The sequence below is a fragment of the Ochotona princeps genome, chromosome 22, assembly GCF_030435755.1.
Source record: "Ochotona princeps isolate mOchPri1 chromosome 22, mOchPri1.hap1, whole genome shotgun sequence".
In the NCBI taxonomy this organism is placed as follows: domain Eukaryota; kingdom Metazoa; phylum Chordata; class Mammalia; order Lagomorpha; family Ochotonidae; genus Ochotona; species Ochotona princeps.
In genome coordinates, this window is record NC_080853.1 from 21,514,687 (window position 1) to 21,541,508 (window position 26,822).

The following is a 26,822-nucleotide window of genomic DNA, read 5'->3' on the forward strand; positions in this document are numbered from 1 at the left end:
AACTCTCCTTTTAAATAAATGCATACATCTTAAAAAGAAAAAAGAGGTGGAGCAACGGGGACTCAGATCAGTGGCCTTTACCTGTTATGCCACAATGCTGGCGCCAAGTTTTGGCCTATAAGCAAATATGGGACTCACATAAATGGAACAACATAAGATGTTCACACTTCAAAACAAAGGCCTTGGAAACAATGTAAATCAAGTGATGACTGCATTAAGGCTGCTTTTAAGTTTCATTTTCCCCAGTTATGACTGAGTAAAATCTGTAACAGAGTCAAAATTTTTTAAGGCTTTTGTATTTTATGCCTATATGACCATAAACTGAAATTACCTCCTTTATTTTACTCTTAGGATAAATTTCACATTTAAAGAAATGATGCTATCTTAGTGAATCTGAAGCCATGTAGGACAATTTAAGGACAGAAGGTCTTGGAACAGAGAATAGATGTTATAAAACCTGTATGTAACATCAGTCACAAAGTGGGTAAAAACCAGAAACAAAGAGGTAGAAAGTTGAGAGACTGAGCATAGCAAACAGTCTCCAGGATGCTATAGAATGAGAGTTCTAGAACGGATGTGCTTTTAAGGGAGGAAAAAAGCCTTGAACAGGCCTGGTAGGCAAGGTGCCAGAGAGAAGGCCCTGTGGGGCTGGGAAACTCCTGCTCCTGCTGTCTAAAAAATTAGTCAGCAACTTCGGGGAAAAGGTTGCTGGGGAGGAAAGGCAGGCACGAGTGAGGAGGGACTGGGCAAGCTGGCGAAGCTCAAGACAAAGTGGAAACCGGCTGCTCCAAGGAAAGGATTCTGTTACTGTGAAACAAAAAGTGTACTTTTGCCAATCTTACCTCCCTCCATTCAGTGCTTGCAGTGTTCTCTTCCGCTGAAGCAAGCCAAACCTCTTTGTTTCAAGTTTCTCCGAGTATCTTCACACACTCTCAGCAGGCTTCCTTGTGGAGGTTTTAACTCACTGTGTCTGTACCAGTTTCCTGGCACCAGTGGGTGTTAGCAGCTTCCTTTCATTCGCATTTAACCTAACAGACCGCTGGTCATGGTCGACACCATTCTGATGTCATGCTCTGTCTCCTCTCATGGGATGCTATGTTCTTTGCTGAGGTAAAATTTTATGAGTACAAAGTCTATGCAGGAGCTGCGCATCCCTCACCTCCATCCACTCTACAAGGTTACTTAATGGTCTTCACGTTACCTAATTGTCCTATTCCACATTACTCCTCAGTCACTGCCAAGCTCCACCTTGCACTTCACCCCATTTTAGTCACTCAAAGAGGCTACTGGTAGGATTGTGAACCACCTGTCAGAGCCAAGTTCCTGCCGCTCCACCCCCATCCCTGTTTAGCACCTACCTTGTTCTTTCTCCCCTAGTTCCTTGGCTGTCTCCCCACCCTCAAGCTGCTGCTCTGTGTTCACTTTGCTCCCACTGATCAGTTCCCACTTCTCATTGAGTTTCCACCACTTGCTCCACATCCCCTGCAGACCAAACATTATGCAAGATAAGGCACATGTTTTTCTCCAGGGCCAGAGGAATACTCAGTGCACACACAAATCCACGAGACTAGCAAGTACCCAGATCCAAAATTCCACAGATAATTTCAACTCAGTCCTTTTTGTTTAATCCCAAAGAGCTGCTGACAACAGGGGACCCCACCCAGATCTGTCAAGTACACAAGTTCTGGCGAGGGTGGAGAGCAGTGAGACAGCACAAGAGCACGTTCAGCGATTCCCTAACAGGGGGCTCCGAGGTTCAAGGCAGCTCTCAACACCACAGTTTTGGGGACCCACTCCCTGACACAGGACATGTCACTCTGCTCATCCATGCCTTTATTGGTAATAGCAATGGGTAAGAACAATGCCAGGCCCAGCAGACAGCCTGGTCCAGTGCCTGGGGTGGTGGGCAGGCCCTGCATGGCCACCAGCACATCCCACTCCCAGGTCCAGGCTACCCAGGCCAGGTCCCGGAATGCGCAGACCATCTGTCCAGTTTATATGCCTGGATCAGTTTGTCTGAGTGTTTGGGCCGCTGCCTGCAGGGCACCCCAATTCTTGGCACCTGGTAGGGACTTCTGGGAATGCAGCGTGGCATCCCCCGGTGGACCACTGGGCCCCGGTGCTGAGCCTGGGGGCCAGGGACTGGAGACGGCAGGAGGCCAGGCATAAAGTTTACTCCAGGGCCACATCCTACAAAAGAACCAGCCATCAGTCATCATCAGAGCAGGCTTTGGGCTGGGGTGGGGAGCACAGCTCTGCTTTCAGGCAACTCCTTCATGGTAGGTTTCTCTGGGCTTCAGCTCCCCCATCTGTGAAGCAGGGGTTACCACTTCCCCAACGTGCAGACTGGGAGACTGTGACAAGCATAACCTGACTGATCAGTCTACACATGCTGTACCACATTGGGGACTGCTGTGACCAAACCCATCTTGGGGTACAAGGGGTTATCCAACTCTTCTACACTCATCTGGGAAGGAGGTTGGGCTGAGAGAGGTGTAGGGAAGGCTGGGAGAGGTGTGCGGGCAGCTGCAGAGACACCTACCGAAGTGGGGCGGCATCGAGAAGTCCTCCATTGGTTTAAAATTGAAGAATTCATGGGGTGGGAAGGTCTGGCCTGGGAAAGGGGGGGCATCCTGGGGCAGGGGGGGGAACAGGGGAGGCGGCGAGGGTTGAGGAAGGGAGTAGCGGAAAGATATGGGGGGAGGAAAAGGAGAGGGCAGGGGTAGGGGCCAGGCCAGCTGCTCCCCGAAGCCTGGGGGGTGCTTATGGCTCCCCTGGAACGGATGATTCGTCTTGGGCCAGTCCTCAATCCACGGGTCTAGGAACGGGATGGGTGTTTTAGATAGGTCTGGGCAGCCAGGCTGCCCTGAACTCTGGCCATTCACACTTGCGCAGTTCGCTCCTGCATCTCAGAGAACTGGGCCAAGAGGCCGGAGTACCCAGTTCATCATTCCCTCTCACTCATGCCACGCCCAAGGAGGGCTGCTTCCCTCTTGCCTCTCAGATCTCCCCCTGCGCTGACCTCATCCTCCCTTCCAGAGCTTTCTGCCTTCATCTGCTCAGCTGCATCTTCAGAGCTTTGGCTCTCCCCAGCTTCTCCCCACAGACCAATAAACAAGCTGGACATGAAGACCCCACCCCTTCCTTCTCCCACTAGTGTCCCTTGTCCTTCCTCGCTTCATTAGGAACCTTTTGCTCAGTTCTCCCATTCCCTCACTAGCTACTCACTGCCTCTTTGACCCTGATCCCATGTCCTCAACACTTTTCCTACTGTTACTGCTCCCTGAGCACTTCCACAAACTTCTTTCTTTCCAAGTCCCGTGAGATGGCCCACAGCCTTGCCTTCTTGAAGGGCCTCTCCCTCTTGCTTCTTCTGTCAGCAGCAATGTGAGCACTGTTCTGCTCTCTCCAGCCCCATCTACACCAATACTCTTGACTTCTGTCTCTTGGGTGTCACTGACTTCCAAAGATCTGCTCTGACCAACCTCACCAAGTTATCTGCACACCAAATCCACCCTTACTTTTCTCGTCCCCAATTTCTGTGGCTCCAGTTGCACTTAGAAGGCCTAGGCTACCACAAAATCAGCCTTCCAACCTTCAGCAACCCCTTTCTTTGCTGGAGATCGATTTTCTCATCTAAGGAATAAGGAAAGTGGAGTACTACTGGATCAGAATCCTGATTCACCAATTCCTGGCCACCAAGTCCTCGAGCTCTGCCTCAGTGAGATCCCTGCTCCTCTGTGTCACTTGTGTTCTGTGTAGGCACTGTGCATGCAGCAGCAGTGCCAGCAACCGGGGTCACAAGGGCTGAGCTGAAAACAAGGAAGGAAACTTGCCCGGGGAGCAGCTGACAGGGGAACCATCGGCCATCATGGCCCCTCTGGGAGCATGCAGGGACTGGGAGGCAGACTGGGAGCCAGACATCACAAGGAGCAGCGCCCCCAAACAAGTAGGAGGCTGTCACCAATGACTGACGAGATGGGGCAGAGGGGAGCTGCACCTGTGCTGACCGGTGACCCTGGGATTCTGAGACTTGAACTGAGGTGACTTTTGGAGACTGTCTGTTGAGCCCACCCACACAAGACTGACCTTCCAAGTACCCCTAGGATACACCTCTGTGCTCAACAGGCCTCCAGTCAACCATGCATCCCCAATCCCCCAGCTGATGGGTTTCTTTGCTTCTGCTAAAATGCCTGGGTCTGTCTCTGCCCACTTACACACCTCTATCCCTAACAAGGAGTACTCCAATTTTCCATTCACCTTAGGAGCCACTATATGCGCTTGCTCATGTATACAAAGCAGACTACATGGCCAGGTTGCAGAGAACTGGACTAAAATATCACTCCTGTGACCTAACCATTCTCAGGGGGTGCAGGAGGAGCACTCAGGAGTCCTTGCAGCTCTTGAAGGGACCCCAACTCTGCCTTGTGACACTGCAGGAGCCCTGGGAGCACAGCCACCCTTCCCCCTTGGGGCAGGGCTCACCACGGGGACTGCCCCGCTTTGGCAACTCCACGCCCCAAGCATCTGCCACATGGTTCAGCAGCAGGTGTGAGAGGTGGCGGTGTGCGTGCTGGTCCCAGTGGACACCATCTCGATGCCTGTGTCGTACTGCATGTCGGAAGTGAAAGTGGAGGTCCAGGACATCGAAGCAGTGGTCCCCAGCCAGTGTGGCGCTGTAGAAGTTCCCTTCAACCACGTCCCGCCGCAGAGTGCCCGCAAGGGGCTGGAGCTAAGCGAAAAAGGACAGGGTCTGGTGCCATGGCTCAGTGGCTAAATCCTTCCCTTGCATACTCAAGATCCCATATAAGCACCGGTTTGTGTTCCGGCTGTTCCACTTCCCATTCAGCTCCCTGCTTGTGGCCTGGGAAAGCAGTAGAGAATGGCTCAAAGCCTTGGGACCATGCATTAGCATAGGAGACCTGGAAGAAGCTCCGGGCTCCTGGTTTGGACCAGTTTAGTCTCAGCCATTGTGGACACTTACAGCATGAACCAGTGGACAGACAATCTTTCTGTATCTCCTCCTCTCTATAAATCTGCCTTCTTGATAAACATAAATAAATAAATAAATAAATAAATAAATAATAGAGCCACAGAATGAAGCAAGATCAGGCAAGGGGAGTCTCCTATATCCCAGCTAGCTGCCCCCACTGCCCAGCCTGAGGGGCCCCAGGCACTTGCCTCTGGCAGGAGGAAACCCCCAGTGATGCGCTTTCCTAGGGGCATTGCCATATTCCACACCAGCAGGCAGGAATCCGGCAACACTTGGTCCAACCGCACAAACACTCGCTCCAGGTTCTCCCGATAGCTCTCCATGGAGCAGCGGCCATATCTGTCCGAGAAGGAATAGGTTGGGCAAGAACACGGGGAGAACGGCCTCTAGGCCATTCCACCCCCACCCTGCCTTAGCATCTTCCTCTGCCCACCCCCAACCTGGAGAGATCCCAGAGGCAGGAGTTGATGATGACCAGGTCTGGGGTGGGCCCGTATGTCAGCTCCTCTAGGATGTCCTCCAGGTACTCGGAGTAAACGCGGGTGAGGAAGTAGAAGCGTACAAGGTGGTGGCCGGAGCCCGAGCAGAACTGGCGGACCTCGCGGTACTGTGTCCCGTTGTGCAGCTCACCCAGCTGGCCCCCGGCCACCAGCTGGTCCTGTTCAAAACTCAGCTCCCCCTGCCCCCCCGACCCTGTCAGACCCAGGCTGGCGGGGGGAGGGGTTGAAGACCATGCCAGGCTGGGGTCTGCCCCCGCCCACCATGGGCCTCATCGCTCATTGTCTCTCACCTTGGCTTTCAGCTGGGCAGCTGTGAGCAGGCAATCTCTCTGGAGCAGAAGCACCAGGTCTTTGTACACAGCCCGTTGGACTGTGGGGAGACGGGGACCCCGCTAGGTTGAAGACACCTCCCCTCACCCCAGCTCCTCACCCGTCCAGGCCCCCTGCCCTGCACCAGCTCTGCACAGCTCTGACTTTTAGGCAGGAGAGAGGATGAGAGTAACAAGCCCTGGAGCTGAGCGGGCACTGGGGCCCAGCATGTGAAGCTACCATTGAGATCACTTCTCCTTCAAGTGCCTGGGAGGCACCTGCTGGCGCACCTGACCCAGATTTCTGATAACGCACCTAGCAGACAGCCCAGGATGGCCCAAGTGCTTGGGTTCCCATCAACCCCACGGGAGAGTGAGATGGAGGTCCTGGCTCCTGGCTTCAGCCTGGCTTACCCCAAGCCACTGTGGCCACTGGGAGGAGAGTGAACCAGTGGATGGATGCTCCACTCCTTTTTCTCCACAAAAATAAAAAAATAAACGCCCAGGCGCTGCCTCTGTTGCATCTAGTATGCCCCTCTCTTAGCTGACTTGAATATACTCGGTAAAATCAAGATCATTTGGCAAAAACTGGCCAACCCACCAGGGAAACCCAAAACACAACCCACTGTTCCTATGAGGTGAATTACAGAGGAGGAAGGGTGACCGATGTAAGGCACTTGGGGAAATTTAAAGAAGGGAAAATCAGCCAGATCAAAGCAGCTCAGAAGGTGGGAAGCAGTCTGAAACAGAAAGCAGCAACTGGAACACAGGAGCACGGGTGTGTGGACCAGGAGGCGTCATGCTGGGGCAGGGGGACACTCACTGGAGTCCCCCAAGATGACCACGAACTTGTTGTGCAGCAGCTGCTGGACTTCCGATGCCTGGAAGTGGACCATGGCACTTTGCGGAGGGCGGCGCGCCTCCTCCCTCTCCAGACAGAAGACCATGCTGTCAGTGAGGACGATGACGAGGACGGGCTATGGGGAAAGGCCATTAAGCTGCGCCATGGCAGGGACTCTGGGCGGTACGGCGCCATGGCCGACCTCCACCGAAACCGGACCCGCGCCAGTCGCTCCTGGGCTGTTCAGGTCCACGGGGGAGAGTCGGCTGCACAAGGCGGCCATACGGACGCTGGCACCCGAGCTGGCGGGAGGAGGGCAGCGGGCCCGCGGGCCTCCGGGTACACCGAGGCGCTTCCCGCGCGGCGCCGCCCTACGCCCCGCCACGTGCCCGCCGCCGCCCCGCGCATGCGCACGCGCCCGCTCGCTGGGGCCCATTACCGCGTCTCGGGGCTCTGCGCAGTTCAGGCGCCAGCAGGGCGGCCCGGCCTCATGCTCCCGCACCCTGTCGGGAGGCCAGTCGGTTCTGCAAAGCCTCCGCCCCGCAGAGCCAGTGCGTCCCGCTTAGCCGTCGGAGCGCTGCCCGGGACCCGGCGCGCTCCATGCGTGCGTCGCGAGTGGACCCGACGGCGCTGCTCACGGCTCTCACTTCCGGTCACCCATGTCCCGTCCTGCGCGACCCCCAACGCCCCAAGAGGAAGGGAAGGCAGAGAGGGTGGCCACCGCGTCGGGGTAGGACTCAGGGACGAGCCCACCTGGGCAGAGGACGCGAATGCGGCTGCCCAGAGTAATGATGGCCGTTCCGGCGGCGTCGGCACGTGATGTGGACGGGCGGAAGCGGAAGTGCCAAGCTGGGACCCGCACCCGGTGGAGGTGGCCTCCTCTGCACTGCTTGGCCGCCGCCCGCACCAGCTATGGATTGCTACACGGCGAACTGGAACCCGCTCGGGGACTCTGCCTTTTACCGGTGAGATGCGGCGCCCTCCCGCCCAACGCCCGGCTTACCCGGCTCGCCGGTCTGCTGGCGTTCCCGGGCCGAGCGGCCGGCGCCTCTTCCCTGAACCTGTCACTAAAACGCACGGCGGCCTAGGGCCGGAGCACAGGCTCCCGAGGAGGAGGCCCGGGTCCGGGAGGGATGCTGCGATGGCGCGCAGGGAGGCCGCCTGCGGGGACCAGCGAGCGCCGGGGCTCCTGCCGCAAAGTGCGGCTGGACTCAGCCCACCCGGGCGCTCCGAGGGGGGCGGGGCCGCGCGGCGGGCGGGCGGGCGGAGTGACCGCGCTTTGGAGAGTCCCAAGTCACAGATCTTTCCAGAGTGCAAACCCATCCCACGAGGACTCCGGGGAGGACCTTTCCAGTGGCTTCCCTTTCTATAAGGCAGCAACTGCTCGTGGATCCTGTGTCCGTCAGTGGGCCTCGCTTGTCTTCTGCCTGCCCCCGATTTGTGTTTTAGCTGCATGGAATTGCAGAGCTGACACAGCGTGAGCTTCCATGGGTCCCTGTGTGTGCAGCAGCCTGTAGCTCCTTCGGGAGCACTGACATTCCCCATCTTGTCTCACCCATCACGAGTTTTTGAAGATCTGGCTCATGGGCTCCTTCCGGAACCTTCATGATCATCCTTCCTGTAGAATCCTTGGGGGTTTAGAAGACCAAGTGCTGAGGTCTGTTAGGGTAGTGCAACAGGCTATGTTTACACAGCTTTCTTCTGCTAACCTTGCCCCCCTGGGTGGCTCACAGCACGGTTCTGGCCTCTAACTCTAACACATAATTATAAGCGAGCTTGCTCCACCGCAGTGGAAATGCTTGAAGGATAGGTGTTGGTAACTGTAGCCCAGTAGTTTTTGAAAAGCGTTTTGTTCTTTACAAGGAAAGATCATGAAAAAGTTCACTTTGGTGTCTTTGTGCTAGTGAAATTATAACCTAGTCTCATTCATATCTTAACATTTTGAAGTATAATTTTTGAGAGCCTTCTCAGCTGGGCGATGCCTTGTGATGATTTTGAGAGGTCTGTTGACTTGGTTACTTACGAATTCTTAGGAGTATGCTTGCGCCATATGGAAGGGGTGCAGAACCCTAGTTAACAATCAACAGGAAGCAGTTTCACCCGTGTCGGTGCTGAGGCAGTAAGAGCTGACGAAAGTGGCATGGCCGTTGGTGTGTACACACCAACTAGCTGACACAGCTTTTGGTTTTTTGACTGTTCACTTGTATTCCTTTCAAAAAACATCTGTTACCTACCCTGGTTTGTTCAGATGAGAGCGTCCCCAAAGGCAGTGGCCTCCTTGCCACAGAGCCACTGCTCAATGTATCAAAGTTTAGCTGTGCTGGTATCCCAGCAAGGTTTGAAAAGAACCTTTGTGCTGAGTGCAAGCCCTAGGAAGGATCTGAACTCCCAACCTACCATTAAGCAGGCTGTTCTGCTGGAGAGGAGCAGGCGTCCAGGCCTTGCGCTACAGGACATCGGTGCTGGCCGGGGCTGGCAGATCCTGAGCCTTTCTTACACACTGGATGCTGTGCTGAGCACCTCGTGGGTGTTAACATGCGTTACCCACCCTGTCTTCCGGATGGAGGAGGAGGCCAGGCGAACAGCTGCAAAATGGGAAAGCTGAGATTCGAACCCAGGCAGCCAGCCAATAGGGTTTCTTTTTTTGAACAGAAAAATGTAGGAGCACCTTGTAGCTGCTCCATCACAGTGGAAATGCCTGAAGGACGACAGAAGTTTGGCTCTGGTGCTGTGTGTACATAGTCATGCCCAAATAAGGAGTGAGTGGACGATAAGAAGGTGGTAAATGATCTGCTGGCCAGGGTTGCTTCGTATCGGAGACAGTGTTCTGGAGAACTCTATGAATCTGGGGAGCAAGGCGATGCAGTGGTGACCAGTTCTTAGGTGCGTCCATTTTTTATTCTAAACATGTAACTTGGACTAGTCCTGTTAGTTAATTTGGCCCAACCCTTTGCCAGGCTGAGCATCTAAAACAGGCATAGACTGCCTTCCCAAATGAAGCTCGCAGTCCGCACGGGAGACAACTGACCGCTACACAGCACTAGATCATCACCGTGAAGGAAAGATAGAGGGGCATACAGCACATGGCGCTTGAGGGGTCAGAGGTAGACATAACGATTCCCGGTCCAGGGGATGAGCAGAATGGGGTGCAGGGAGAGGGGAAAGAGGAGAACTTGTACAAAGGTCCTGGGGCAGGAGGGATGGCAGCATCCCAGTGACCCAGAGAGCACCTTAGGAGGCAGGAGGTGAGATGAGATTGAGGCTCTTTTTGTCGGGGTGATTCCCTTCAGGGCCTTGCAGACCACCTTTGGAGGACAGCAGGCAATCTAAACCGAAGGCTCCTAGCCAAGGCTTGCTGTCATTGAATTACAGAGCATGGGGGCGGGTGTTTGTGTGTTTGAAGCTCCTTCTAGAGGCAGCAGGGAGAGTAAGTGGAAAGAGCAGCAGGAGAGGCTGATGGGGAGCCTGCAGGAATGGACCAGGGGAAGCCTGAGGGTCCATGGGCCCTGAGGGGCACCAGTGGAGGTGGCAAGAGGGGCCCAACTGAGAGCTGGGAGGGGGAGAAGAAGGAGCAGAGAATCAATGAAGCCACGAGGATTTGGCTTAAAATCTAGAGATGTGGGAGGGAGGGTCTTGGTTTGGAACACGTGAAGTTTCAGAGAAAAGAGGCGTTATGTGCATGACATGTTCCTGAAAGCACTGACAGAAGGGCATGTAGTGCTGATGTTTTCACTTTGTTTTGCTTTTTTGTAAATGTGAACTTTTTTTTAGAAACGGATTTTTTAAGAGTTATTTAATTTTTTTTTTTTTTTTTGAAAGGCAGATATACACAGAGAAGGAGATGTAGAAAGCTCTTCTGTCTGCCGGTTTACTCCCCAAGTGGCCACAATGGCCAGAGCTGAGCCAATCCGGAGCCAGAACCAGGAGCTTCTTCTGGGTCTCCCACGCGAATGCAGGGTCCCAATGTTTTGGGTTGTCCTCTACTGCTTTCCCAGACCACAAGCAGAGAGCTGGAAGAGAAGTGGGGCAGCCGAGCAACGAATTAGCACCCGTACGGGATCCTGGTGCATGCAAAGTGAGGACTTTAGCCATTAAGCTGCCATGCCAGGGCCGTAAATGTGAACTTTTAAAAAAAATTGTGGATTGGGCCTGGAGCGGTGGCCTAGCAGCTGAAAGTCCTTGCCTTGAACATGCCAGGATCCCATTTGGGCACAGGTTCTAATCCCGGCAACCCCACTTCTTATCCAGTTCCCTGTTTGTGGCCTAGAAAAGAAGTCGAGGACGGCCCAAGGCCTTGGGACCCTGTACCTGCGTGGAAGATCCGGAAGAAGCTCCTGGCTCCTGGTTTCGGATCAGCGCAGCTCCAACTGTTGTGGTCCCTTGGGGAGTAAAACATTGGACGAACGATCTTTGTCTCTCCTACTCTCGATGTATCTAACTTTGCAATGAAAATAAGTAAATCATTTTTAAAAAATTGTGGATTAATGTTTATCATCTTAACCATTTTTGATTATCTGGCTCAGTGATATTAAGCCTATTCACAGTTGTGTACAACCAATTTCAAACTTTTCATCTTCCAAAACTACAACGCTATTCTCATTAACTACTAAGTAGCCCTTCCGTTCATCTGTCAGCCTCTGGCATCCTTATGAATTTGATTACTCTGGGTATCTCATGTAAGTGGATTCATAGTTTTTGTCTTTTTGTGACTGGCCTGTGTCACTTAGCATAGTGTCTTCACAGGTCATCCATGTTGTAGCACGTGCAGGATTTCTTTTTCAAGGCTGAGTAATATTCCATTGTGGTCTGTATACCACATTGTGCTGGTCCACTGACCGGTCAGTGGACCCCTTGGCTATAGTGAAGGATGCTGCCGTGGACACAGGTGTGTTCTGGTGGCTCTTGAAAGCTCTGCTGTCCATCCCCAGAAGTGGAATGGCTGGACTGCGGGGTGCTTCATGTCTTGAGGCACTACTGAACTGTCTTCCGTAGTAGTTGCTGTGCTGTTGTACATTCCTAGCAATGATGCCTAAAAGTTCTTTTGTAGCAGCTTTTGGAGACAGGCTGGAAGCATGGGTGTTTCAGGAGGACCACCAGGGGTTGTGGGCTGGAATTGTTGGCTTCTTCCTGAAGACTAGGCGTCATGTGCCTCCTTCCGGGGCTCTGTTCTTCTCACACCCTGAAGCACCGGGCTTCTCCAGCAGCCACGCCCCTGGGATTCCTCCTGTGCTTCCTGCAGGGGCTGGCACAAGGCTGTCCAAACAGCATCGGCCTGATAACTTCTGCTATTTTCACTGCGGGCGCCAGGAAGTGGAGGAGAAAGATGTGTCTGGCCTTGCTGGTTGCGGCCCTGGCTTTTCCTCCCCTAGACCTCACTCCTCTGCCCTGCTGCCCTCCAGAGGCTGACCGACCTGACCTACACCAATGCTTGTGATCCCTCCAGTGGGTGTGTCCCTGAGCTGCACCTGCAACCACGGGCCTTCCCACCCGCACACCCACCCACAGGACCCCTCACCAGCTGCAAGGACAGCCGAGATCCTTCAGGCGCTGTCTGCCTTTCCCTGACAGCCTTACTCCTTTGTTCTCCAGCTGCAGTGGCCTGGCCCAGGACATCTTCCTTGCGCCAGCCCTGTCCATCCCTGTACCCGGGAGCGGTGTGCTGCTCTGTGGGTCACTGAGCAGGCAGGTAGGGAGTGCTGCTGAGCCAGAACTGCCAACCCCAGCCAACGTCAGCCAGATTCTCGCAGCCCCGACGTGGGAAGTCAGCCTCCATCCACGCGCCCCAGGGCTCTAATTTTTAAAACCACCTGCAGGAACAGCTGTGAACAATGACAATATTTTGGAAATTCTGAAAATCGAAGCCTCTGTCAGAGCTGTCTCCTTCCAATAGCTGACTTCAGCCGTGCTTCCTAGAGAGCTGGAAATGATTCTATGGCAGGGCCTGGGAGTCCCCTGACCCAGCTCACCTGCGGCCCTGGCCTGGGCCATGCCTGCGCTGGAAGCATGTGCCAGCGCGCAAGCCCTCCTCAGCACAGGGTTTCTCCAGCTGTCATCAGGAGCCTCTGGCTGCATGCAGGTTCCCAGGCCTCTGACCTCTGGGCTGAGTCTTGGGAAGTGTGTTTATACTGTAGCAGGCGTCCGCATGAGTCTTTGCTGTGGGAATGTGTGAGGAACGCTGCCCTGTCTTATCTTCCACCATCTCCACCCCCTGAGTGCAAGGATGTAAATCTCAAGCATATACACAAATTTCTTATCCTAACAAAAGGCGAAGCTTCCGCATCCCACAGGCTGCTCTTCTTCAGCCCATCTCTCCACCTCCGGGTAACAGACTGAACACTTCATCCAATCTCGCTTCATTTCCTTTCTTCCCACTGGCGACATTATTCTCAGTGACATCTTCTGCTTGCAGCGGACACCCCACAGGCCCCCTCCGAGCCTGGATCCCTGGAGCGTGCGCCAGGAAGGATCCACGGCCACTGGGCAGCCAGGAAGCAATTCGCCTGGGCACAGATGAGGCCTGTGAGAGCCGTGGCTGGTGTCAAGTGAGTGGACTTGCCACCAAGCCAGGACAGTAGTAGGAGTGAGCAGTTTCTGTGTGGAGACAGCCACGAGAATGTGGCCACCTGCCCAGGCCCACCCAGGCTGAGGTCATCAAGGAGTCGGGCCTTCTGGGCGTATGGTTGGAGCAGAACACGCCAGCACTGCGGATCGCATGTTCCTGCACCGTCCTTACAGCGCCCTCTACTGGGGATGCTCAGCCCGCTCGCTGCCGGGCTCCCAGGGAAGGGGGCCGGTGGAGCTGAGGCAGTCGGGTAACTGGCATGGCCCACCTTTTGGCTGCCCAGCTTCCACAAGCACCCTTCAGCACCCATTGGAGCTCCTTTACTGCATGATAGTTGTTTCCCTTGAACAAGATAGTGCTCTTAAAAGAAAAGGATTCTTGCCAGTGGAGAAGCTGCGCAAGCTTCGCAGTTGCTGCTCAGGGCATTGATTGCCCCTCACATTGGGTCACTGTCCCACTGATATCTGAATTAGAAAGTTAACTTCTAACTGTGTGTAAAGTTAAAATGGGCAGCAACAAGAAGATAATGGCTAATGTATACATGAAAACATGTGTAACAGATATGGAGGGATTACCCAAAGTGATTACAGCCTTCATTTCTGTGATTGATCACAAGTCATAGATGAGACCCAGAGCTCCTTCAACTCCCCATCCTAAGTAACCCTGCTGGGGCCTGGCGTGGCAGCCTAGCAGCTAAAGTCCTCACCTTGCATGCGCTGGGATCCCGTATGGGCGCCAGTTCATGTCCTGGTTCAGGCGTTGCAACCATTTAGGGAGTGAACCCGCAGATGGAAGATCTTTCTGTCTCTCCTTCTCTGTAAATCTGACTTTCTAATAAAAATAATTAAATCTTAAAAAAAAAAAAAACAAGTCCTGCCATCAGGCAGCTCCCCCACTGCTGTGGGGTCTTCGTAACTGGTGGGTGACCCAAGCCTTGGAAACTCAGGGATTCTGCTTTTTGTCGCTTGGCTGCTGAGGTTTTTCACTGGGCTTTACTTTTGTGCAGGCGTGGAAATATCCGGTGGTGCCCTCGGGGGTCTTCCTGGCTTCCACACATGCCCCTCACCTCTGTCATGTGGCAGTAACTCTATTTCCCCTTTGTAGTCAGCCAGTGGGTTGGCCCCAATTTTTAAACCTGTTGGTTTAGTGGCATGAGAAGCCCGGCAAGGTTAAGTGGCACTCTTAGGTTCCAAGTCAGTGAGTCCATTGTCTCCTCTCCTGGGGGAAACCTCCTCACCTACCAGACCAAACTCTTCAAGCCGACGGATCTCAAAGTGACTGGGACCGGAAGTAACCTTTTTGTGGGATGGTTACTCCATGGAATAGAGTGGGGAGTCCCTCCCACTTGCAGCCATGGGCCCTAGGTCCCGTATACTGTGACTGTGGGAGACACAATACCATATAATGGCGCCTGTAAGAAAGAGCTCCATCCCGGCTGGTAATTCCAGTTTAGCCACTGGGTGGGTGCTGGTGAGTGCCTGGAGTACATGGTGAGAGTGGTGGATTTACATTGGTACTTTCTTTTTTTTTTTTAAGACTTATTTATTTTTAAAATTTATTTTTTATTGGAAAGTCAGATATATAGAGAGGAGAGACAAAGATCCTCCCTCCGATGATTCACTCCTCAAGCAGCCACAAATGCCAGAGCTGAACTGATCTGAAGCCAGCAGCCAGGAGCTCTTTTGGGTCTCCCACGCGGGTGCAGGTCCCAAGGCTTTGGGCCGTCCTTGACTGCTTTCCCAGACTACAAACAGGGAGCTGGATGGGAAGTGGGGCTGCTGGATTAGAAACAGTACCCATATGGGATCCTGGCGTGTGCAAGGCGAGGACTTTAGCTATTAGACTACCAGGCTCCCAGATGCATAAAGTCTAATAGAAACTCCCCCCTCAATTTTTTTTTCCTTGGGGGTAGAAATACAAATCTCTTCATCCTGCATAACAGAAGCTGCCCAATATAATCAGCCCGGCCCCTGAGGGATGGCACTGAATTGAAGCCATATGTTGGTCTGTGCTATTGGCACATGAAGCACCTGGCAGCGTTGGCCAGGTCAGCCTTGGATAGAGGGGCTTCCAAGGCGTCTGTGCCAAGGGAGATGTTGCTAAGGTTTTCCAGCCAAGGCAGACCAGTGTCCTCAGAGACAGGAAGGCAAGCTGTTTTCACTGGGAGGAGGCTCAGAATGATGTGAGGCCACACTCAATGTCACCTAGGTCTAATCGGATCTGCCTGCCACGTTTCAGGATCGTGTTGTTTCTTGATCAGTAACTTCTCTTTTATATGAGAAATGGCATGTCTGTGAATTCAGCTGTCGTAGTTCAATATCCCGCACCCTTAAACTTTGAGTTTGAATTTTCAGCAGTATCAGCTGTGAGTTCAGGGCCTATGAGATCCTCTTGGGGATGTTAGAGAAGCTTTCTGCTTCTCAGCATATGACAGCTAAAAGTTACTGGACCTGAACTCATTATTTTCTCTTAAATAGATAAATACATTCAGAATAATCTCCTGGAGCAGGCACTGCTTGCGACATGTGCATCTGTATCAGAGTGCTGGTTGGAGTTCTAGCTGCTCCACTTCCACTCCAGCTTCCTGCGAGTGCATCCTCATGGGTGATGGTTCAAGTCCTTGGGCCCTTGCTGTCCGTGCAGGAGATCTAGATGGAGTCCCGCGTTCCTGGCTTTGACCTAGTCCAACTCTGCTTGTTGCGGGCATTTGGGGAGAACTCCTTCCCTCTCCCTATCCCACTTCCCTCCTTTCAATCATATGAAAATAAACTTTTTTTTTTTTTTTTAAGAAAAAGAGAAACAGCCCACCTCATACCAGAGTCTCTGTCGTCCCAACTTCCTTGGAGTTGAATGTGAAAGTCACTCCCAGAGCACGTGTTTCAGTTGACACTTCATCACAAAAAACTGCAGTCTGATGCATTGTGATGCTACCACATCCAGGCTTACTGGCAGCTCTCCCCTCGCAGAGAACGCAACACCAAACCAGTTCCCACATTCCGTCTGCGGGGCCATCACTGGGAACTGCTCTCTGTTCCTCAGCCGAGTCTGGATCTACTCCACAGACTTCAAATGGGAAAGTCAGCGTAAAGAATTCCTGTGATGAAAGCGCATAAGCCATAAGCAAATTCCAAAGATAGTCCCAGGAGGAGGGAGAATACTTGAAGAATGACAGACTTGGGAGGGGCCTCTCCCCAAACTGAGACTCAGAGCTCATTGGAGACTGGTTGCATCTCACTGGACAGCAGAAACGGTGGCCAGTTTGCCCAGGCCAGAATTGGTCCACAGTTTTGGACACATAGGAAGCAAAGGTGGATGCAGGCAAGCTGCAGCTGGTAGCCCCAGGATGTGGGTGTGCAGTGAAAGTGTGTCTGTGGCAGGCAGTAGACCTGAAACATACGCTGTCCATCAGGCAAACCGCAACCTGTGACTGGGTGGATGGAGTGGCAGAGGAAGTCAGCAGGAACAGACTCAGCTGCAGGCGGGTTGCAGCCTGTGGCCAGACATCTGGACATGTGGAGGAAGTGGGGTCCTGTGTGGGCAGGAAGCCTGGAATTCCAGATCTGAGCAGAACCTGAGTTATCTAGCCAGGGCCCTCCAGGCACGGGGCTGAGGCTCAGCCACACCAGCCTTCCACTTTCCCTGGGACATGAGGGCTCCTTCGCCTCGGGAGTGTCCCTCCAGCGCCCTCTGCCAAGAAAACTCTGCATCACACCCACTGCAAAGAAATTTACAGGGGTGATGCTGAGCGTTGCTAAGGACACGTACTGATTGTAGGTGAATTTGGAACTGAAAGGCAGTAAATTGATAATTGGCATGCTAGGTCTGTGTGGATATCTTTACATCAGATTTTTCACCCAGTGATTTTAGTGGCAAATAGTCATATGGGCCAGCATGATGGTTCAGTTGACTAATTCGCTACGTGCAAGCACGAAGTTCCCATAAGGTCATCAGTTCATGTCCTAGATGTTCTACTTCCCATCCAGCTCTCTGCTTGTGACCTGAGAAAGCAGTAGAGGGTGGCTCAAAGCCTTGGGACCCTGCACCCACGTGGGATACCCAAAAGAAGCTCCTGGCTCCTGGCTTTGGATTGGCTCAGCGTGGGCCATTGCAGCTACTTGAGGAGTGAGCCAGTGGACAGGAAGCTCTTTCTGTCTGTCTCTCCTTCTCTCTGTGAATCTGCTTTTAGATAAAAATAAATAAATCTTTAAAAAATTTCTGTGCATTTGTATGAGGAGACTTCAAAAAGTTTGGGAAGATTGAATTAAAAGCTTATTTTGGTGCAAAAATCTAGAAATTTGTTTATAGTTTTTTTTTTCATGATACACACTTCCTCCGAGTTTTGTGCAGATTCTTCATAGATAATTTTGTACTGTTTCTCCATGTCCCTTTGTATCCTTAGGGAAATTTAATTTTGTAAAATTTTTCTTTATGCTTATTTTTTTCGTGTGTTAAAGTATATTGCTACCATGATTAGAATCTTTAAAAATGTTTTTAATTGATTTTTTTCATCTACTTGAAAGGGAGAGAGAAAAAGAGCTTTCTTCCTTTGGTTCACTCCTCAAATGCCACAAACAGCCAGGGCTGGGCCAAGCCCAAACTAGGAGCCTAGAACTGTAACTGGCATTCCTACACTGGTGGTAGGGGCACAGGAACTGAAAGTGTTGCTGGCGTTGTGGCATAGCCTATTAAGGCACAGCCTCTGACACTGGCATTCCATATGGGCACCAGTTTGTGTCACTTCAATCCTGCCCCTGCTATTGCATGTGGGAAAGCAGAGGAGGCTGGTTCGGTACCTACAGGAGACTCCCGGAGGAAGCTGGCTCCTGGCTTTGGTCTGGCCCAGCTCCAGCTGTTTGCTGCCTTTTAGTGAGTGAACCAGCAGATGGAAACGCTCTTGGGTCTCTCTTTCTTTGTCTCTTTTTAAATCTACCTTTCAAGTGATAAATAAATATAAAAAAAAAAGCAACTTGAGTCAAATCTGCTGCCTGCCAAGACATGTTAGCAGGAAGCAGAGTACTCAGGCCTCCACAGGTGCTCCCGTGTGGGATGCAGGCATCCCAGGTGGTGGTGTCACCCCTCAGTCACTGCCCACCCTGATTAGAATCCTTTATTTCTGATTGGTGGTTGATTCTTGCTGTGGTGTAAAACACAGATTGATTGTGTTGCTCACTTATGGAGTTTTTATTAATTGTTCTACACACTCTTGTATTTTCTCTGCCTTTCTTCTTCTTTCTGTTTTGAAAGGCGGATTTACAAAGGGAAGAAGTGACAGAAAGATCTTGCATCTGCTGGTTCATTTCCCAAATGGTCACAGTGGCAGGAACTGAGCTGATCTAAAGCCAGGAGCTAAGAATTTCTTCAGGGGTCTCTCATGGTTGTAGGGACTTGAGCCACCCTCCACTGCTTTTCCTAGGACATAAGCAGGGAACTGGATGGGAAGTGGCACATCCAGGACATGAACTGGCATCTATATGGGATGCTGGCACTTGGAGGTGGAGGATTGGCTGGTTGAGCCACCTTGCTAACCCCTGCTTTGTTTTTCCTAAGTAGACAGTCACATTACTTGCAAATACAGACTCCATATTCCTTATCCAAAAGGGCTTGGAACTACAAGTGTTTAAGATATTTGGAGTCTTTCAGATTTAGAACATTTGCATAACCTTTACTGATTGAACATACCTGATGTGTAAATCCTAAATCCAAGGTGCACCAAAGACAATCCAAGATAGTCCAGAAGTTTTGGATTTCAGATTTCGGATTTCAGATTTGGGATGTTCCTCCTGTAGTGATAATCTTGTTCTTTCCCCCCAAAATAAGCTTCTTTATTCCTTTTTTTCAAATATATTTTTTGTAGAACCAAAATAATTGTGTGTTAAGTAGAAGGTAACGGTGGGCATCTTCCTAGCCATCAGTGAGAAGGAACTACAAGCTGCAGCACTGTCCTTAAACAGTGTCGAGGCTTCCTGGCATCATGCCCGCTCCTCTGTGCCTTCTGCTGCCCCCTTTCCCCTGGCTTTGAAACATCAGATGATGCCATGCCTCATGCCCCCTCCTCTGTCTTTCCTCGTGGTCCATGTGTGTCTGACGGCATGCCTCACACCGTCTCCTCCGTCTTCCCTTCTGGTCCATGTGCTTCCCCGACGGCATGCCTTACACTGTCTCCTCCATCTTCCCTCATGTCCTGGGTATGTCTCCACGACACAGTCACCTTGAGCCTGCTGCTGATTCTCCCCCACCCCTTGTAAGTCAGGCCTCCACAGTTGAGCACCTCATGGGAAGAGCCTCTCTAACTCAGCACCTCCGAAACTCAGCTGGACTCATGGCTGTAAAGGCTACAGCCTGATTGGTGGTTAAGAAAGACTCTTGTCCCGGAGAGGCACGTTCCGAGGGTCTTCACTCTGGCTAATGCTGGCCCAAGACAGCCAGCCCACCTTAGTTTTCTCTCAGTTGGTGCCTTGGATGTTGGCCACACAGCCTGCCTTCCTCAGGAGCTCATGCGCATCTGGGACACCAACCCCAGAAACCACAACCTTCCCTGACAACCAGTTTGTTCCCTCACCTGCTGACTCTAGGCACCTATAGGAACCCCTGGCCCAGGGGCCTCCTGCCGTCCTCCCTGATCCTGCCTCGCCACTGCCCCCTGGAGGACAAGCAGGCACATTAGGAATTCCTCTGGTGCTCAGGGCACCAGGGCTGATCTCTGCTTGTCTCTGTGTGGGCAGGAAGTATGAGCTGTACAGCATGGACTGGGACCTGAAGGAGGAACTCAGGGACTGCCTGGTGGCTGCCGCACCCTATGGGGGTCCCATTGGTAGGTTACTGACTGCTAGTGCATGCTATGGGACAGTGGGATGAGTTTATTGCCCTCGATTTCTTGGGGCGGGGGGCTGCCTGTCAGGTGCTACTTGCTGCCAGTCCCACGCCCCCAGTGGCTCTCATGAACTCTTCTTCATGTGGTGTGGGCCTGAACAGGTAGTGTGTGAGGCCAGACTCGAGTGACACACGGTCTTCTGGCTGAGGGCCCTAGTCTACCGGCACATGAGGTGGTCCTAGGGGTGTTGGACAACAGGCCTGTTCTCAAACTGCAGCGCTGCTCAGGAACCCCTGGCGGAAGGAGAAGGCTGCCAGCACGCGGCCAGTGCTGGATATCTACTCTGCTTCGGGCATGCCTCTGGCCAGCCTGCTGGTGAGCATCCCAGCTGGCTTGGGGACTGGGTGCTGGGCACGGCCCCCTTGGACAGAGCATGGTCTCAGGCACCTGTCTCTGCAGTGGAAGAGCGGGCCCGTGGTGGCCCTGGGCTGGTCAGCGGAAGAGGAGCTGCTGTGCGTGCAGGAAGATGGTGCAGTGCTTGTCTATGGGCTCCACGGCGACTTCCGGAGACACTTCAGCATGGGCAACGTGAGGACCCCCAGCGCCTGGGAAGGGAGGTAGAATTTCAGACCGTGTGGCTCCCTTGACCCATGCATGGCCTTTCTCCCCAGGAGGTACTCCAGAACCGAGTTCTAGATGCCCGAATCTTTCATACTGAGTTTGGTTCCGGGGTGGCCATCCTCACAGGGGCCTACCGCTTCACACTTAGCGCCAACGTGGGTGACCTCAAGCTCCGCCGGATGCCCGAGGTGCCTGGTGAGCTGACTGACCGAGATAGCCACTTCATGTGTGGCCTCAGACTGTGACGTTAATGGAGGTCCTGAGGTTATTTCCTCCCCACCCCCAGGTTTGCAGAGTTCACCCTCCTGCTGGACCACACTGTGCCAGGACCGGGTGGCACACATTCTTCTGGCTGTGGGGCCCGATCTTTACCTTCTGGACCATGCCACCTGCTCCACCGTGGTGAGTGGGAATGAAGTAGAGGGGTAGGGGCAGGCAGTGGGAAGACCCTGAGAAGTCTCTGTAACTGAGGTCCTGCCTGCCTCCATCTGCCCCAGACGCCCCCTGGCCTGGCCCCTGGCGTGAGCAGCTTCCTACAGATGGCCGTCTCCTTCACCTACCGACACCTGGCACTTTTCACAGACACAGGCTACATCTGGATGGGGACAACATCACTTAAGGTATGAACCTGGGACCAGGTTCAGGGAAGGTTTGTGGGAGGAGGCGGGGGACTGTTTGCTCAGATCTCATGACTTCTGGGCCAGCACCATGACACCCCTGTACCCTTTCAGGAGAAGCTGTGCGAGTTCAACTGCAACATCAGGGCTCCCCCGAAGCAGATGGTCTGGTAAGAAATGTGGGTGTGGTGCCAGGGGTGGGGTGTCACACAGCCTTGTTTCCTGGGAAACCCTGGTTTGTCCTGACTCCTGCCTTGGCTCTTGCCTCCTCTGCCAGTACATGCTTGGCCTATATGGGCCGCAGCCGCCCTTGAGTGGTCTGGCTGCAGCTGGAGGAAGGAAGCAGACAAGTCGGTATGTGGTCAGAGGAATGGACTGCAGGGCTATTCCAAGGCCTAGGGATGTCAGTGGTGATGTGGGACACAGGCCTGCAGGTCTCACATGTGGGCTGCTGCCTGTAGGTGCAGCCGTCCTCGTAGCAAGGAGAGGGCCGTCGTGGTGGCCTGGGAGAAGCGGCTGATGGTAGTGGGCGATGCACCTGAGAGCATCCAGTATCCTTGGAAGCAACTTGTGGGATGTGCGGTGGGACGGACGGACGGAGAGGGTGGGGTTTGTTGCTTGCCCTACTCCATCTCTGGGTGCTTGTAATAGCCTTGACTCAGGCTCGGGTTCGTGCTAGATGAGGACTCTTACCTGGTGCCCGAGCTCGATGGGGTCCGCATCTTCTCCCGCAGCACCCACGAGTTCCTACATGAGGTTCCAGGTAAGGCCCTCCCTGGGCACACAGGATCCAGCTGCTCTGGGCCTGTGCCCTAGGGCAGGGGCAGGGAGTTGTGGCTGGACTGAGGGCTTCTCTGCTCCCACCCTCCATTGCTAATTCCCTCTTCACAGTGGCCAGTGAGGAGATCTTCAAAATTGCCTCAATGGCTCCTGGAGCTCTGCTGTTGGAGGCCCAGAAGGAATATGAGGTAAAACCATGGGCCTCTCTTCCGCTTCCCCTTCCCTACCTGCCTTCTCCCTGTCCTTGTGTGTGTGGGTACAGCCAGGTGCCATCTGTCAGGAAGAGGGGTCAGGACTGACAAGACACTGGGATGGACTGGTGAGAGATGGCTCCGCTGGACAGAAGTGATTGGAGTGTCCTTCATCCGGTGTCAGGAAGGGGCAGAGTGTCCTCATTGTCCCCAGCCAGTCACAAGACAAGTCAGCGCTGTCGCTGGGAGTACTAAAGACCCTCCTCCCAGGCAGTTGTGGGCTAGGGTGCAGTGGTCACCTTAGCTGGATCAAGTGGGCTGGGAAAGATTTGGGCCCCTGTCTGTGCAGCCTCTCCAAGCCAGCCCTGAGGAGCTAGGGGCCAGGCACTGGAATGGGCTCCACTCGGTCCTAACACTGCATTCCTGGCCCTTCCCCCTAGAAAGAAAGCCAAAAGGCGGATGAGTACCTGCGGGAGATCCAGGAGCTGGGGGAGCTGACTCAGGCAGTGCAGCAGTGCATCGAGGCCGCAGGGCACGAGCACCGTCCAGACATGCAGAAGAGCCTGCTCAGGGTTGGCCTGGAGGGCAGGGCTGCAGGGTGTCGGGGAAAGGGTGTGATGAACCCGGGGCAAACATCCATTGCCCTCTGGCTTCTTGTAGGCGGCCTCCTTTGGAAAATGTTTCCTAGACAGATTTCCACCTGACAGCTTCGTGCGCATGTGTCAGGACCTGCGAGTGCTCAATGCCGTCCGTGATTACCACATTGGGATCCCTCTCACCTACAGCCAGTATCCTCATGCATGACTGGAGGGTTCTGACAGCCAGGAACGGCAAGGGAGGGGGCTGCAAGACCTCAGCACATAGGGCTAGTCTCCCAGCTGGATCCTTAACCAAAGAAAATCCAGATATAAGCAGCTTACTATCCAGGTGCTGCTGGACAGGTACAGCAAACCTGGGGATACTGTGAGGAGGCCTATAGGTGGGCTGGCAGTATGCCTTTGGTGGGGTCAGTGGTCATCACTGCTTCTGACCTGTTTCTGGGATTTACGGGTCCTGGGATACAGACTGGGACCACTCTGCCCACTTGCTCCGTATGCTTTTTTTTTTTTTTTTTTTTTTACCCCTCTTGCCTGCCAGACTGGTGTTGCGGAGGCTTTACCCACTAGCCATCCAGATTTGCGAGTACCTGCGCCTTCCTGAAGTACAGGGTGTCAGCAGGATATTGGCCCACTGGGCCTGCTACAAGGCAAGTACATGGGGTGAAGTGCAAGGGCATGCATTGGATTCCGGCCACTAGTAAAGCATAGAAATGACATATCTAAAGGGGGAGTGGGGTCTGAGCCAGGGCTTGAGGGAGTAAGAGATGGTAGCTAGGTGTGTATATGGCACCACTCCTCCGCCAATCTGCAGGTGCAGCAGAAAGATGTGTCGGATGAAGACGTTGCTCGAGCCATTAACCAGAAGCTAGGGGACACACCTGGTGTCTCCTACTCCGACATTGCTGCGCGGGCCTATGGCTGTGGCCGCACAGAGCTGGCCATCAAGGTGTGAGCGCCCAGGCCCCCCCAGACAGACACTTATGGGCTCTTCAGGGGTGTTTGAGGGCCCCACCCTAGACCCTCCTCTTGGCCTTCCCCCCACCCCACAGCTGCTGGAATATGAGCCCCGCTCGGGGGAGCAGGTACCCCTTCTCCTAAAGATGAAAAGGAGCAAATTGGCACTGAACAAGGCCATTGAGAGCGGGGACACTGACCTGGGTGAGTAAGGTCTAGATGAGGGCAAAGCCCAGGGCCCCTTGACTGAGCAGGGGACTGGACTGGAGTGCCCACCCACCTTCCTGCCCTACAGTGTTCACAGTGCTGCTGCACCTAAAGAATGAGCTGAACCGAGGAGACTTTTTCATGACTCTCCGGAACCAGCCCATGGCTCTGAGTCTGTATCGACAGGTCTGTGTATATATGTGTGTGTGTGTGTGTGTGCTGGGCGGGGCGGCCAGGGAACCTCCTAAGCCCTTGGGGTAGCCTTGCTGACTGCTCACCTACTGTGTCCCAGTATTGTAAGCATCAGGAGCTAGAGACGTTGAAGGATCTCTACAATCAGGATGACAATCACCAGGAACTGGGCAGCTTCCACGTCCGAGCCAGCTACATGGCAGAAGAGGTCTGAAGTCCATGGGGCGAGTAGGGGAACCGTCGTCAGGGGCCACTGATAGATTCCTCCTACAAAAGTTTAGGCCTTCATATTTGGTGCATGCCACATCTAGTCCTTCCTGTTGAGGGAGGGTGTGGAAAGATGGAAGCCAGGGTGGGGGTTGGTCTTCATGGAGCAAACAGCCTACTGGGACATCAGGGCTCTACATGTAGTGGGTATGGCTGCTCTTGATGGCCCTGGACACAAGACTCAGGGAGGCCAGGGATGGGGAGCCAGGGTCCCATGCTCTGTGAGCTCAGGGCTCCCTGGTCTTTGTAGCGGATCGAGGGCCGAGTAGCAGCTCTTCAGACAGCAGCAGATGCCTTCTACAAGGCCAAGAATGAGTTTGCAGCCAAGGTTTGGCCCACTTCTCTCTAACAGTCTCTATCCCTCCCTTGCTGGTCCTCCCTCTTTGCACCTGTCATCATGACTTTCCTCATCTCCAGGCCACAGAGGACCAAATGCGCCTCCTCCGGCTACAGCGGCGCCTGGAAGATGAGCTAGGGGGTCAATTCCTAGACCTGTCTCTACATGACACAGTCACCACGCTCATCCTTGGTGGCCACAACAAGCGCGCAGAGCAGCTGGCACGTGACTTCCGCATCCCTGACAAGAGGTAGTGGGACCTAGGCTCTGTGTAAGTCCTCGGATAACATGCCTATCTTGCAGCACCTCCAAACCCAGCTTTCCTGCAGGCTCTGGTGGCTGAAGCTCACTGCCCTTGCCAATCTAGAAGACTGGGAGGAGTTGGAGAAGTTTTCTAAGAGCAAGAAATCACCCATTGGCTACCTGGTGAGATGGAATCTTCTCTCCAGCCACCTACAGTGAGGGTAGGGTAGTCCTGGGGAGGGGTCAGGCAGGGAGCCAAGCAGGATGGCCCATTCTTGTACTGTTCAGCCATCCCATGTGGTTCACAGGTACTTCCTGTGTATACACATGCATGGGCAGACAGTCCCGTGCTGGGTGCATTGGAGGCTGATCCACATCCTCCTCCAAATGAGGATGCCAAGCATCTCCCAAAGAAGGCCACAGGGCACCCAGTGTGCCCGTGGGAGAGTTCTGTTTGAGCCAGAGCCTGAAAAGGCCTGAAAGGACGCAGCTGTGAGGCCGTGCAAACTAGTGAAGAAATTTGCTTCCTGTGGCAGGTGGTCCTGAAGGTGGAGGGTAGGTTTGATAATGGCAGTCATGAGAGAACACATAGGACCTGAGAGGACAGGTGGCAGAAACACCTGTTGTGTGGTATGGTGGATAGAGGGTAGAAGCTTGGGAAGAGCTGGTTTTGATGCCTTAACAGGTCTTCTGCGAAGGTTGTTTCTGCTGTGAGAGTGGTGAGATTGTTGACATGCAGATGGGCGGGGGCAGGAATCATACATCCTGACAGGTTCATAACATATATGTGAGCAGTGGGTTGGGGTTTTTACCCACAAGACAGGAGATGGGAGGGCTGTGCCTTATCTTCTTCCTCCAACTCTTCCTACCCTCTCCTGCCAAGCCTTTTGTGGAGATCTGCATGAAACAACACAACAAATACGAGGCCAAGAAGTATGCTGCCCGTGTGGGTCCCGAGCAGAAGGTCAAAGCCTTACTTCTCGTTGGGTGCGTCACCCGAGAGCCCTGTGGGTGGTCGGTGGCTGAGCCAGTGGGTTAGACCCCATCTGTGCCCTTGGGCAGCATAATGCAGTCTCCGCTCCTGCTCCAACCACAGGGACGTAGCTCAAGCCGCCGATGTGGCCATCGAGCACCGGAACGAGGCCGAGCTGAGCCTTGTGTTATCCCACTGCACTGGAGCCACCGATGGGGCCACAGCGGACAAGATTCAACGGGCCAGGGCACAAGCCCAGAAGAAGTGAGGAGCCCTGCCTGCACTTTACCCCGAGTGAGGGGCTCCTCTCCATGGCCCGCTCGGCTTGGTAAAAGAGTCACCATGCAGTGGAGAACTGAGCTGGGCAAGCAGGAGGGCTGGTTGTAAATAAAGGTGGGACACTTGAGGCTCTTCTCTTCTGTAACCCCGCCTAAGCAGAAGCAAGCTTGAGGCAGAAACACTAGGCACTATAGCACACCTCCATGTTTGTGTGCATGGTGGAGCCAGAGGTGGGGGCTTCAGCCATTCTCATTGGAGACCCAGTTCTCTGAAGTTCACTGCCCAGGGAGATTTGGGGGGAGAAAAGGCATAAACTCAAGCTCTGACTTCCCAGGAACTGCACTGAAAAGAATTACATGTGTACACACACATGTGTGTGCCATGCTAACCCCCTTACCCTTGTGACTTCATTTATTTTTCATGATAGCCCTGTGAGATAGGTAACATCACTGCATTTGGTGTTAGGGCAACTTGAGACCCAGGTTAGTTGGTAACAGCAAATAGGTGGCAGAACTGGCATTTGAAGCCCAGGGGCCAGCTGCGCTAG

The 26,822-nt window shown here is 53.5% G+C and overlaps 2 protein-coding genes across 4 annotated transcripts; one reads left to right on the plus strand and one right to left on the minus strand.

The window, feature by feature from the left end:
* Positions 1 to 1,816: 1,816 nt before the first annotated feature.
* Positions 1,817 to 7,859, minus strand: PCED1A (PC-esterase domain containing 1A). 3 transcript variants are annotated; one of them, XM_058679401.1, is made up of 8 exons: positions 7,646 to 7,859; positions 6,625 to 6,778; positions 5,784 to 5,863; positions 5,434 to 5,672; positions 5,182 to 5,332; positions 4,486 to 4,732; positions 2,543 to 2,818; positions 1,817 to 2,190 (listed from the first exon to the last, which is right to left on the minus strand). In XM_058679401.1, exons 2-8 carry the CDS (start codon positions 6,746 to 6,748, stop codon positions 1,952 to 1,954), a joined length of 1,356 nt encoding a protein of 451 aa, XP_058535384.1. In that variant the 5' UTR covers positions 6,749 to 6,778; positions 7,646 to 7,859; the 3' UTR covers positions 1,817 to 1,951. The 3 variants fall into 3 exon arrangements, with proteins under 3 accessions (XP_058535384.1, XP_004585725.2, XP_058535383.1); XM_004585668.2 differs by lacking the exon at positions 7,646 to 7,859 and adding an exon at positions 7,082 to 7,314; XM_058679400.1 differs by lacking the exon at positions 7,646 to 7,859 and adding an exon at positions 6,862 to 7,031.
* On the plus strand, positions 7,351 to 26,401 carry VPS16 (VPS16 core subunit of CORVET and HOPS complexes). Its single transcript, XM_058679399.1, has 24 exons — positions 7,351 to 7,607; positions 19,927 to 20,015; positions 20,293 to 20,390; positions 20,475 to 20,603; positions 20,687 to 20,831; positions 20,923 to 21,038; positions 21,134 to 21,256; positions 21,368 to 21,423; positions 21,715 to 21,804; positions 21,922 to 22,016; positions 22,145 to 22,221; positions 22,665 to 22,796; positions 22,885 to 23,012; positions 23,130 to 23,165; positions 23,362 to 23,470; positions 23,635 to 23,769; positions 23,873 to 23,981; positions 24,073 to 24,170; positions 24,277 to 24,384; positions 24,694 to 24,771; positions 24,861 to 25,030; positions 25,110 to 25,206; positions 25,907 to 26,010; positions 26,120 to 26,401. The coding sequence occupies exons 1-24, from the start codon at positions 7,462 to 7,464 to the stop codon at positions 26,262 to 26,264; spliced, it is 2,613 nt and encodes an 870-aa protein (XP_058535382.1). The 5' UTR covers positions 7,351 to 7,461; the 3' UTR covers positions 26,265 to 26,401.
* The last annotated feature ends 421 nt before the right edge of the window (positions 26,402 to 26,822 follow it).

Excerpts from the sequence above, each read along its gene's own strand:
- VPS16 (XM_058679399.1), top strand. The coding sequence starts at position 7,462 with ATGTGGACGGGCGGAAGCGGAAGTGCCAAGCTGGGACCCGCACCCGGT. Across the intron at positions 21,424-21,714 it reads CCCCCGAAGCAGATGGTCTG|GTGCAGCCGTCCTCGTAGCA; the intron begins GTAAGAAATGTG and ends TGCTGCCTGTAG. Across the intron at positions 23,770-23,872 it reads GCACAGAGCTGGCCATCAAG|CTGCTGGAATATGAGCCCCG; the intron begins GTGTGAGCGCCC and ends CCCACCCCACAG.
- PCED1A (XM_058679401.1), bottom strand. The coding sequence starts at position 6,748 with ATGGTCTTCTGTCTGGAGAGGGAGGAGGCGCGCCGCCCTCCGCAAAGT. Across the intron at positions 5,673-5,783 it reads CTGCCCAGCTGAAAGCCAAG|GGGGAGCTGAGTTTTGAACA; the intron begins GTGAGAGACAAT and ends TCGGGGGGGCAG. Across the intron at positions 5,333-5,433 it reads TGCCTCTGGGATCTCTCCAG|ATATGGCCGCTGCTCCATGG; the intron begins GTTGGGGGTGGG and ends CTTCTCGGACAG.